General features: G+C 40.2%; 1 protein-coding gene across 1 annotated transcript in view; it reads right to left on the bottom strand.

The window, feature by feature from the left end:
- SFGH (S-formylglutathione hydrolase) overlaps nucleotides 1-13,030 on the bottom strand; it is a 95,728-nt gene that overhangs the window by 46,670 nt on the left and 36,028 nt on the right. The window contains exons 2-6 of the mRNA XM_089804298.1: nucleotides 8,300-8,417; nucleotides 8,106-8,153; nucleotides 7,685-7,881; nucleotides 7,407-7,505; nucleotides 7,214-7,279 (exon numbers count right to left, since the gene is read on the bottom strand). Of these exons, the coding sequence (XP_089660424.1) occupies nucleotides 7,214-7,279; nucleotides 7,407-7,505; nucleotides 7,685-7,881; nucleotides 8,106-8,153; nucleotides 8,300-8,417 (528 nt within the window). The remainder of the gene's footprint in view (nucleotides 1-7,213; nucleotides 7,280-7,406; nucleotides 7,506-7,684; nucleotides 7,882-8,105; nucleotides 8,154-8,299; nucleotides 8,418-13,030) is intronic.

Here is a 13,030-nt window from a genome sequence, read left to right on the forward strand (position 1 = left end):
ATTAGAAGACACACTGAAATCTATAAGTCTGCTCTTCTAGCAACCTGCCCAAATAGAATCAGTAGAGGATTGTAAACATTTGTAGAAGATCCATGAACTTAACAATCATGCTGTTTAAATAAGAGCAGATCTGAACATTTGTTGTTTGCTGGAATTAATTCAGATTTGTAATTTCCAGTGATTCGATTTACTGCTTCAATAATATTAGGCTCTGGACACGGGTATGTTGGTAATAAGCCTTAATTTATTTTTATTTAGTATTCAATTATTGTATTTGAATCTCAGCTTGTTATTGTTTGGACAACTCTAACTGAATTCCAAAACAAAACAAAAACCTCAATCTGCAACTTCCGTCTAATTCTGAAAGATCACACAAAAAATCAAAAAAATAATAAAATTAAATTTTTAAAAAAGGTACAGCAACAGGGCTGAACTAGTTGGGTTCATCACAGCCACCAAAGGATAAACTCCATAATCAACCAACTGTAGTTGCTCTTACAAGAGATCATCAATAGCATCTTCATGAAGTTTATTAACCACTAGTAGAGCCTGTCATTCAAAGTGTCACCAATAGAGCCCACATTTCAATCAAGTTGATTGTCGGGTACTAGTTCAACGAAATTTGTGCAATCTTCACCCTTCAGGAAATTCGGATGTGTTATATTTGAAGGGACAATTGCTGACTCCTTTTTGTCTAAATCCTCCTGTAGTTGTAGACTTCATTCAAAGGGCTCACAATGCTAAATACCTCATTGTTTATCACCCGACTGAGATTGATGTCACAAGTCCTATTACCCTCAAAAGGATGAGTACGTCCTTGAGGGATATGTTTGTCTGCCATCTGCCATCAATCCAATCCTTCTTAATTTTTTTCAGCAACTCAACCCGATCCATTTCTCAAGTGTTCCACAGGCTGGTAGGAAATTTGGCTCTGATACTAGTATAAAACTGTATGGTACCTAAGTTTTCCACCGCATATCACGTATTATTATACCTAAGGGAAACGTACTCAAGGGAAGTACTCAAGGGAAATACCAAAGGGAAGCACCCAAGGGAAAATACCCGAGGGAAGCACAAGAGGGTGAATACCCGAAGAAAGTACTCGAGGGAATTTACCGGAGAAAAGTACCCGAGGGAAAATACCCAAGGAAAGTACCTAAGGGAAGTGCCTATGGGGAAGTACCCAAGGGTGAACACCTAAGTTAAGAACCCAAGGGAAAAGTACCTTCAATACCTTTGGCCCTCAATCAATTGAACTTGGCACCCTTTGGCTCTGAATGGTAATATTCCACTCTAATCGTAGATAATTACTCTGTCATAAGATTATTGCAATATAGGAATGAATCATTGACACAAAGTATACACCAACAACATTGAATAGCCAAGCACCACATATTTATAATTATAATTCCATAGGAAAGAGATAGATTCAATAATGAAGTATAGAGTGAAATAATTGTAGTGGAATCTCCAAGGGCAAACTAGGGTGAGGAGGTACTCCAACTGTTTACCGTACTGGTAAAGAAATCAACGCATACAGACAATGGAACAGAATAGCAGAATTATATTCGCAATAGTAGATGAATGATGATTTACAATGATCCCAGACAGGATATAAATACTACCGCCGAACCTTCCCGAAGGAGTCCGTCGGCCACAAATATTCTATCCGCTACAAACTATTCACCGACGACGTCGGCTACAGAATACAGAAACACAACCGGACATCACCCCGTCGGCTACAGAATACAAAAACACTGCCGGACATCATTCCGTCGGCTACAAAAACACCGCCGGACCCATCCAGTCGGCTAACACCATCCCCCCCAAAAAGAAAAGTCGTCTCCTAATGACAACAGAACAAAACTCAAACAACAAATACAACAGTATTGCTTTGCCACGTCACTTTCACATTCATCCTGTTGCATCTATAGCCTTTGCTAACACAACACTGACTCCTCAAACTGACTTTGATAGCCACCTGTGCCGCTTTCTCTGCTTCCAACTCCTCGATACCCTGAGCCAAGTGTCGCTGCACTGCCTCCAACTGGATGATTAGCTCCTCCCGAGCTCTCTACGCATCCACCAAGACAGCCTCCCAGCCAACACCTACTCCCAGTGCCTCGGTACACAAACAGTTCGTGCCTGCAGCAACTTCAACTCTTTTGAACTGGTCAGACTCCCACGACTGATATCCGCAACGACTGGGGGTCCAGGGGGCAACGCCCCCAGCGGGGTCGAGGGGCAGCGCCCCCGCGAGGTCCTGGGGCAGCCAAGACCAAATTAACACTTTGCAACCCACACAGAAATGCACGGAACACACTATTTCTGTCATTATCTGCCGATTCTACACTCTTTCTGGCAACCATGGATGCGTCCCCTTCCCTTTGGCATCATCTGTCACTCATTCTGAAGAACTTGATTCTGTCATCGTTTTTTTTTTTCTTCTTTTTACTGCTTCCTCTACAATCCACCACAAATCCCTCTGCACACAGAAATTCTTCTCCTTCTGGCAGAACAAGCACTCTTTATGTCTCTGTTTCCCCGCGGAAGTCTGGCTGGAGGAGGGAATGGAGTCTGAGGCTTGCGTTTAGCTTCATGCGTTCCGATGCCTCCGATGCTTTGTTCAGATGTTCTCAGTGCCTCCTCATCCCAACCGATCCGTCTCAAAATCCTGTGCAATCCTTTTGTGCGGACTCCTGTGGTTCTTTCTCCTGGCAGCAAATGGCAATATGGAACAGAGGACCACGTGCAGCTCCAAGGCGCACGAATGGAATGACAACGTGTTTGAGACGGGGAGTAAAGAAGTCTATGCCCACGGACCTTTCCTTTACCGGCGGAGACTATTCTAAGTTTGGAAGAAATGATTACAAGCCCGCGGGGCTCTCTTCGGCAAGAAAGTGTTAAAAAATTTTACGCCCGCGGGGCTTTTAACAGCCCGCAGACAGACTGTCCGCGGGGACCTCCGCTTTTGTGCCCGCGGACAGGCTGTGGTCCGCAGGACTTTCTCTGCCCGCGGACAGGCAATGGTCCGCAGGACTTTCGCTGCCCGCGGGCCTTTCTGTCCGCGAGGTTCACTTTTTTTTTTCTTTTTTTTTGGTTTTTTTTCTTTTTTTTCTTTTTTTTTTTTTTTCTTTTTTTTTTTTCCCTTCATTTTACACATCAAATGACAGAGGTACCTCCAGATGACGTCGCCGCCAAGGAGTCCTGTAATGACGACGATGGAGGATTCAACGATGGCGAGAACTTTCCTACGCGATATAGTTTCAACTTAGATCCGTTAACTGATTGAGCCATCTCCTATCCGTCCAAGGTCGCCAGTTTGATTGCTCCATTGTCGCCAACCTTCCGAATCTGATATGGTCCAACCCATCTGCCCTTAAAACTTTTCCACTTTGATTTCATTCTGACCGTCGTATGGCTTACGTTTGTTCTGTGCCACCTCCGTCGCCCAATGTGCCTGCGGTCGTCGCGCAACTGGATTATTTCCTTGTTGTTGGTGCCCTTCCACTAATTTTATGCTGCGGTGTAACCTTTTCTTTCCGTGCGGTCCATTCAACATGTACCGAACAGTGGGATCTTTCGTTTTTCTGTGTTCAGACTGTATGTTCTTCCCCTCAGCTTCAGCCATGGCAGCTTTTCCTTCTTCCGCTTCCTTGCATTCCTCCGAACATTCATTTTCCTGTGTTTTGTCACGTTCGTCGACCGTTAACATATTGCAACTCGGAAACAGTTCGTAGTCTTCTATCTGCCAGTGGAACAAGCCATTCGCCGAGTCCAAGTCGTCGTCATTCAATCCTCCATCAAGTCTCAATACTCCCTCTTCGTCTGGTTCCATTCTCCTCTTTGCTTCGTCATCACTTTCGCCGTCACTTTCTGAATCTGACGATGTTGCCTCCTCACCGACCATTTGTGTATGCAGGTCAATTGTGAATCTTTTGCCTCCGCGCTCCATTGATAGGGTATTTCGTTTCCAATCATGTTTTACTTTTGCTTGTACCAACCAATCTCGTCCCAGAATAGCATCATATCCTTTTCTTTTTAATGGAATGACCACAAAATCCAATAAAAATTGTTGCGTACCAATTGTTACCGACTGCGCTTTCAAGATTCCCAACGGTTTGATCCCGTGTTGGTCTGCCGTGAGCAATTGAAATGCAGGTGGCCACAATGTCAACTTTCCCAACTTCTTCCAAGTATCCTCCGGCAAGACATTCACGTCGGACCCTCCGTCGACAATTGTGTCTGTCAAAACATTTCCCAAAATCCCCATTGCGACGACCGCCGGATGCCGTCCGGATGTGAGTGCCAGCAACATTGGGTCTGTTGTCATCACTTCCCTACTATCCCTTCCTGTGTTCTCCGGTGCTTTCGGAAACGATGTATGATTCAGAATGGCCGTCCGTAACTGGGGCATTGTGAGAAGGTCACTTATCTTGATCGGTATCTCCGTTTGTAAGATCTATCGTACAATGTTTTGTTTTGCGAAGTTCTTTGCCAAGGTGCCGGTGATGTCCTTCAACTGAGATGTCCCTGCCGACGATGCCTTTGCAATGTCCGCCTGTGCTTCCCCCACTTTTCTCTTTTCCTCTGCTTGCCTCCTTGTAATTGCCAGAACCTCCTCTACATCCGTGCCAACAGTGATCAAGTTTACTCTAGCCTTTGGACACTTGGAATCTTCGTGATTGCCGGGTCCGCACCATCTGCATAATAATTTGGGTGTGTTTGCCGCTATACAATCCCGCGCAAAATGACCCCACAAATTACATGCTCGGCACTGAACAATCGGCCGTCCATTTGCATCATACTGAGTTCGACTTCGGCTCCCATTATTATTGTTCTTGTTTGCATTGTTATTATTTTGCCCTCTGCTATTATTCCTATACCCTCCGGATGTGGCACCATCAATGTTTGCATTTCCATTACTGCCCGACGGGGAAGCCTGCTGCGTAAGAAGCACCTACGGAGATCCTCTTGCCTTCATGTTAAAGGGACAGTCCTTTGTCGAATGGCCCATGATCTGACAAATGTCACAGAATTGGTTCTTCGGACACAATCCCTTAGTATGACCGTCAGTCTTACATTTCGTGCACCACAATTCACTACCTTTTGGCTCCTTCTGCATGTTTTTAAACTCCATCATTCGAACCATATCCTTCTGTAGGGCCCAAACTTTCTTGCTGCTGCCTTCGTCGTCGCTGTTATCATCTCCGATAGGCTCGTCGTCATCAGAATCAAAGGAGCTAGTTTTCTTCTTCTTTGTCTTCTGTTCACTTTCAAGATCCAGTGCTCTGTTATACACGTCCACATACGACGACGGTGGCACAATTTTCATTTTCCTCCGCAATTCTGATCGTAGACCGTCCACGAACCATCTTTTCTGCAATCCGTCCACCGGCTTGCTTTCCATTTTGTTTATTAAGTCTTTTAATCTCCTGGCATAGACACAGACAGTTTCGTGCTTCCCCTGTTTGGTATCGAAAATTTCTGCTACAATTTCATTATCATCCCGCAAGAGTTTAGACTCCGCCAGGAACTTCTTTTTAATGTTATCCCAGCTATTTAGCTTTTGTGGATCCATATCCGAAAACCAATCAATTGCCACGCCCTGTAGGGTTGCCGGAAATTGTCTCATCCAGTCGTCTTCATCAATTATGCCATTTGCCCTCCAGATCGTTTCACATGTCTTACAATGTCGAATGGGATCGGCCGTACCATCGCCATTGAACTTTGGCAGTTTCTCTTTTGGTCCCACCATCACAACACAGGAGATCTGCACTCCTACACCGGCAATCGGCACTCCCACCCTGGCGGTCGGCACTCCTACACCGACAGTCTGAACTCCCACACCAGCGGTCGGCACTCCCACACCGACGGTCTGCACTCCCGCACCGGCGGTCTGCACTCCCGCACCGGAGGTGTCGACAGCTGCAAACCTTGGTGAAGAAGAAGGATCCTCTGAAATTGTTTCCCGCGGAAGTCTATCCTGGACAAAGAGATCACTCCACGCTCGTGCTCCGTCAGCACTACGAACCGTGCAAGTTGATGCTCTTCCGTCAAAGTTTTCCTGCCCTAGCGAACACAAGTTCAAGAACTCCTCCCGTGCTTCTTCCACCAATTCCACCCACTACCGAGTCTCTTCCAACAATTCTTCCGCGCTCCGGTGTCCGTCGGCAATCTTCTGAAATCTCCGTCGGCGTTTGGCTTGCTGTGCCAGAATTAAATTCTCTTGCACAGTACGGATTCCATTTTTTCCCTTTGCCTTATTTCAATCCTTGTTAAGCTGATTTGGCATTAATCTTCATTCCTCCCACCTTCCAGATTCATAAGGCAACGGCGCCAAATGTTTACCGTACTGGTAAAGAAATCAACGCATACAGACAATGGAACAGAATAGCAGAATTATATTCGCAATAGTAGATGAATGATGATTTACAATGATCCCAGACAAGATATAAATACTACCGCCGAACCTTCCCGAAGGAGTCCGTCGACCACAAATATTCTATCCGCTACAAACTATTCACCGACGACGTCGGCTACAGAATACAGAAACACCGCCAGACATCACCCCGTCGGCTACAGAATACAGTAACACCGCCGGACATCATTCCGTCGGCTACAGAAACACCGCCGGACCCATCCAATCGGCTAACACCAACCGAAACTGCAAATACAGAATGGGGAGGATCTTGCACCTCTGAAACTACATGTAAACTACCTTCAGCCTTCAACTTCTGAAAACACACGAAGACTCATACATTCCATAATGATTTACAATGCCCAATCATCTCCTTAAAAAAGCCTCCAAGAAGTGTCTACAGATTTACAACAGGCTGACAGTATATTATTAATTAATTATTTTATTATTTTGGGTCCCCTTTTTATTTAATAATTAAGTTAATTATTTAAATAAGTCAAACATGCTGAAATGAATATTGCAAGTTAAGAAATGTAAAGGAATGGAACCATTTGGATAAGTCCAAACAAAAATCAAGGATACCACCACAAAAATGATTCAATTAGGTGACAAAATAAAATGGTATTGTAGATTTAATATGAATGTCTCCTTATTAGACAAAGGCTTTCAATTAATGTACTTGGTCTAATACTTTACTTGAAAGCTTCTATGTAATGAGGAGACATTCATATCAAATCTACTGTGCCTCATTTTATCATTTTATAATATGAACTGAAGGATGTGAATGATTACCTGATCAATCAGGATGGTAGTTGATAATTTATTGCATTTGTTCACTAGATAGGTTGCATCATATTCCTGTAGAACAAACAAGAAGTGAACACAAAATTTTCAGTGCAATCAATTCTGTTCAATCATAGAAACACACTGAGCAGAAAAATCAGTGAGTGGATTGATTTTTGAAAACATTAAAATAACAACTCACCTCCCAGCTGGATTTGTCATTGCCCAAATAATTTGAAAAAGCCTTCTGACCCCATGGACAGTCAATAGGATTGGAAATAGGTGCAAATGCTGACACAGACTGCATTTATCCAACAGAATTTATGAATGGCAAATGTCACACAAACTACATATTAGAGTGTGATACTTACAACAATTGTATTTATCGGAACCACTGACATGAAGACAAGTTCTCTGTTTGTCTGAAAGCAATAAATTCACTCTGAATAGATGATAAAAATGAAAATCTTGATATCAAACCTTATATTTGTCTGGATTCTTTAAATAAACTGTAAGAGCTCCATGTCCCCCCATTGAATGCCCAAAAATAGATGCATTTGAAGTGTCAAGCTGATGAAAGTAAGCACTCAAGAGTTTGGGGAGTTCATCAACAACATAATCATACATGCGCCAATTTTTCCATTTTTCTTGGGTGGCATTAAGATAAAATCCAGCACCTACAAAATTCAGGTTGATCATTGCTTCTGGTCACCTTTCTAACAGTAACATACATATCTTAACATACTTTTGTACTACTTATCTTTCAAGACATTCAGTTTTAGAATTCTCGCTTCTATAGCAAAAAAGGGAAAGATTGTGAAATATAGAAACATCAAAAAACATGAAGTGTCTCGATCTTCAACTTCACAAAATAGAGATTGCAAAGCTTAAGTTTACACACCTACGCCAAAATCCCAGCTTTCAGACTCCCCTTCAATATTTAGGCCTCCTGTTTAAAATCATCAACAACAGAATAAAAGCCACAAACAAACAAACAAAACATATCAAAGATTCCAAATACAAAAAAGTCAGGAGTAGCAAGCAATAAATCCTTAATATATCATTTTATGCAATATTTATGACAGGTAAACTTACTTGGAGATGTATCAGGAGCAACCAAAGCAACACTGTCTGTAGATGCAGCACGTTGGGCTCCAGATTTTATTATAAAATTCTCATCAGTGCAGGTAAGACCAGAAAGCCAGTAAAGTACCTGTCAAAATTAAAATATTGTCATTCAAATATGAGATATCTATCAGAATAACAAATAAATAAGTGTTTCTCTAAGTTTGTAGGACGGAAAGATGCAGGGATGCAATAAAACTTTTAAGATAAAACTAAAGAAAAACAAAACATAACAGACCATCAATTAGCTCAGCACCTTTTCCGAAGTTGATAACCAAACCAGATCAATCTGTTGTTGGGCACGATCAACGCAAAGTTCAAACAACTTGAGACTATATTCATATCCGTGCTGGTAAGTCAAAGGTATATTGTCTAATTTCATCTATATTTTTATTTTTCAGGGAAAATAAGAAAGGGAGTAATATTTATATTTTATTTCCTTGATTGGTATTCTTGCTTTGCTTGCTTTCCAGCAACTTCAATTTGAGGTTCTCCTTGATTGCATTTTGGTAGCAGGCGCATATTTCAAAAATAGAATATCTCATGCAGAAAAATAATTGTGGTACCAATCCACATTCTTGTCAGGTCTTGTAGAAATAACATTTGTAACTGCCATTTTAAATTTTTAAGTGTAGGTTCTGTTCAATTCTTTATAGAACTACACCCTATTAGGAGGCAGGAACTAAATCCATCTTGACAAGCCAGATTCCATTTAAATTTTAATAGCAAAATTTAATATGTGAGAAATGCAAATATTAATCTCAGAACAGATTTTATGCCAGTTCAACAGCTGTTACAATTCCATCAAACTGTGCACACTTGGTGTTCGTAAAAACTTTATCACCAGGTTGACCGTCATACAAACATATGAAATGGTAATTCACACCCAAATTCATAACCTTTGTATTTTTAGCTTTAGTTTTTATCTACAAGTCAAGACTACAATTGTGCAGCTTCATTAAACTTGTGTTGTTATTTCCATATTATTGCTTTTGTCTTTGTTTTGGTATGCGAATGCCAGCATTCATGACAACAGTCTAAAAGCCTAAAATTGAAATTTCCTGCAGATCAATATTTTTCAGCATTGGTCAACAGACACGCTATGAATGAATCAATTTTGACTGATGCTTTTACAGATGAGATTTGTTAACCAAAATGACGAGTGTCTTGGTAAGAGAAGTGACCCCGAAAATGTAATGACGACTGAAAAATAGATTCATTAAATAGATGGGATGTTGAACTACCACAAATTTGAAAACAGTCATGTAGATTACTGTAACAAACTTAGCTGCTCACATACTAACTGATAGGGGCATCTGAGATTTATAAACTATGGATGTTGGAAGAGCTTTTTCTGATCCTTGTTTAATACATTTAATATTCTGTATGTTACATCTGTTTCTCCAAGCTCATGAATGCAAGCTTCTTGCATCACTGATCCCACAAACTCTAATCATATTATTTATTCATAGTTTATTTTTTAAAAACATCTTTTACTGGTTTTGAAAACTATTTACCAACAAAAGGAATGAGCCATGCGACATGCGAAGAGACATGCATTTAGAAATATGAAGAGACTTGCATTTGGAAAATGAAGAGACTTTCGGTTATGATATGAAGAGCCTCTCAATTCAAGATATATATCATTGCTTTGTGTGATGTGAGGTGCATCAATTAGAAGCATTGTAATTAGACCTCTATTATTTAATAAAAGAGATATTTTTTGGTGTGGCTGGGTTTTTTCCCTCAAGTTGGAGGGTTTTCCTAGGATGAATTGTTGTATTTTTGTGTCTTAGTCTTCATTATTGCTTATGTTCTAATGTTTAGTTGTTTATCTTCATTCCTGGTCCAAAACATTAACATGGTATCAGAGCATATTGGATAACAGAAAAAGGAATTATTTGTGGGACTCTCAGGATAATCGAAGAGTCACAGTAGTTCAAAATCTCTTGCGTGCAGAGATCTATCTCGAGGAAGATTAGACAGTAAATAGATATGTATTTTTTATTATCCCTTTGAATGTTGTTTATGAATTTTATGTAGTTAATTCATATAATAACATAGGGAAGACTGAATCATGTATGCTTCTAGCACTAATTTGTATATTACTCTTCGGGACATAGGTTATAACTATTACTAATCTCTTCAAAAGGCTCCCAGGACAGACACTGAAGCAACAAGATGATGAGAAATTACATAAGAATTCAAGGGAGAGCTTGATAAGCTGAAGAGGGAGGACTTCTTTAAGGCACAATAAGATTTAGAGGCAGCTTGTGTGGCTGAGGGAGAGTGCCGAGTTCTTTGCAGAGGATCAACAAGCTCATGTAGCAGTGAGACTGCAAAAGATCCTTGTTTACTCAAACATTGGAATCAATTAATTGTGATAATCAAAGTTGTATGTTGTCTCTGTCAAGAGGGAGTCTCAATGAGATGGAGTCTAAACATTCAGATGATCTTTTATGTGCTTTAATTAGTTCTTCCATGTGAGGGAGAAGTTAGAGGTGTAATCCCTTGTTAATGAGCTCTTCTCAGCAAGGGAGATGTTCGAGGTGCAATCCCTTGTTAATGAGTTCTTCTCTATGAGGGAGAAGTTCAAGATGCGATCCCTTGTTAATGAGTTCTCCATGAGGGAGAAGTTCGAGGTGCAATCCCTTGTTAATGCATTCTTCTTTCTGAGAGAAGTTTGAGGCGACAGACCTTGTTCCACCCTCTAGGGGTAGCTATAGTGGGTCCAACCTCTGGGAGTAGCCATGATGGAAGTCAGCTTGGAAACTCCATGACTTCAATTTTTGTTTCTTCATCCTCTGGGAGTAGCCATGGTGAATGTCATGCTGAGATGACTATATCATGTTGAGAGAATCTATGATAAAGTTTTGTTGTTGACCCACATGGGTGTAGCCATTGTTTTTGTCATGATAATATGATATCTGCAAATGATATCTTCTTTGGTAAGAGGAAGTGATGATGTTTATAGCTGCAAGAGATATTTTGATTACTCACATGGTACTCTTTCATATACACGTGTTTGGTAGTATGAAGAGACATGTGACATGTGAAGAGACGTGCATTTGGAAATATGAAGAGATGCATTTGGAAATATGAGGAGACTCACATTTGGAAAATAAAGAGACTTTCAGTTATGATATGAAGAGTCTCTCAATTCAAGATATATAGCATTGCTTTATGTGATGTGTGGTGCATCAATTAGAAGCATTGTACTCAAACATCTATTATTTAATAAAAGAGATATTTTTTTGGTGTGGTTGGGGTTTTCCCTTCAAGTTGGAAGGTTTTCCCAGGATAAATTGTTGTGTCTTTCTATGTCTTAGTGTTCATTACTACTTATGTTCTAATGTTTGGTTGTTTAGCAGCTAGCTTCATTCCTGGTCCAAAACATTAAAAAGGATATTATTATGTATTTTGTTTTGGGTTTAGAAGACAGGGAAGGTGAGGGGTTGTTTAAAGTTAAATTGTAGGCCAATTGAGTAATTCCTTTATTTTTTAGGTTTTTGGGGATGGGTAGAAGGCAAAACTATTTCTAAAAGTCTCATAGACACAGTATTTTAGTTTAAACCAATTGAAAATATAAATATTTGAGATGTGCTTCGAACAATGGTTTGACAACGATCAAAACAAGACAAGACAACTCAATCCCAACCTACCTGGAAAGTTAGCTATGCATCTTTTGGCATTCAACCAACCAACAGGTACAATGTCAAGCAACTTAAAATTGGTTTCGTATTGGCATACATACGTAATTGACTATGCAAACACATGCATATTCTAATTTATCGTACACATGTAAACATTAGAAGTGAATTTATAAGTTGTGAACACAATAAATAACTTTAAAAAATTAAATGGTACAACATATGGAAAACTGTGTAGGCTCAAGGCTTTGGTTTGCCCGTGATCCTAGCTAACTTCATCAAGCATATTTATATAACACCATAAGTAATGTCAATTGCTAATCTAGGATGATGATGACAAAATTGTTGGCAATATGGCTAACATAGTAAGGTTAAGGGTTGTCATTTATGGCAACATATGATTCAAGAATAGAAGGCAGGACTTACAGCTGAAAAATCCATGATTAGAGATAGAAAATTGTCTAAATGTTAGACAGTTTTGATATCAGTTCAGAGGCAACTTCAGTATTGCGAAGTCTACAGTGGTAATCAGCACATGCGCAGTTAAGGACAGGTAGAACAGAGTGTCATGATGACATACCTAAGTGCGCAAATCAGTACGGTAAGTATGGACAAAGTTAGATAAAACACCAGTAAAGGCACTAAACTCAGCAGAACAGAGCACAGTAGAAACAAAGGAATTATTTTGGTCGCGAAATAATTACTTAATAATGTAGGGACACAATCCTAGATGTTTATCCTAAATTAGCATAACGTGTGTAAGCATCAAGCCGACTGCACAAGTGTTTTGTGAAAGAAAAGGGTATAAGTAAAGAGTCACTACTTGCGAAGAAAAGATATGCGATGTAATGTGAATGTGAAGTATAATATGTATATGTGAACTGAGTATGTGATATGCAAACTTGTATGAGAGATCTATGATGCGAATTCTGATGTAAGATCAGAGATATGCGAAGTACAGCTATCAGCAAATAAGAGGTTATTGTATCTATCCTATTTTGTTTAAGGAATTGAATTGCATAATTGCATGTTTGGTGGGCTCTTCTTGCAT

The sequence above is a fragment of the Cupressus sempervirens genome, chromosome 10, assembly GCF_028749045.1.
Source record: "Cupressus sempervirens isolate cs-2001-9-10 chromosome 10, ASM2874904v1, whole genome shotgun sequence".
Classification (NCBI taxonomy): Eukaryota; Viridiplantae; Streptophyta; class Pinopsida; order Cupressales; family Cupressaceae; genus Cupressus; species Cupressus sempervirens.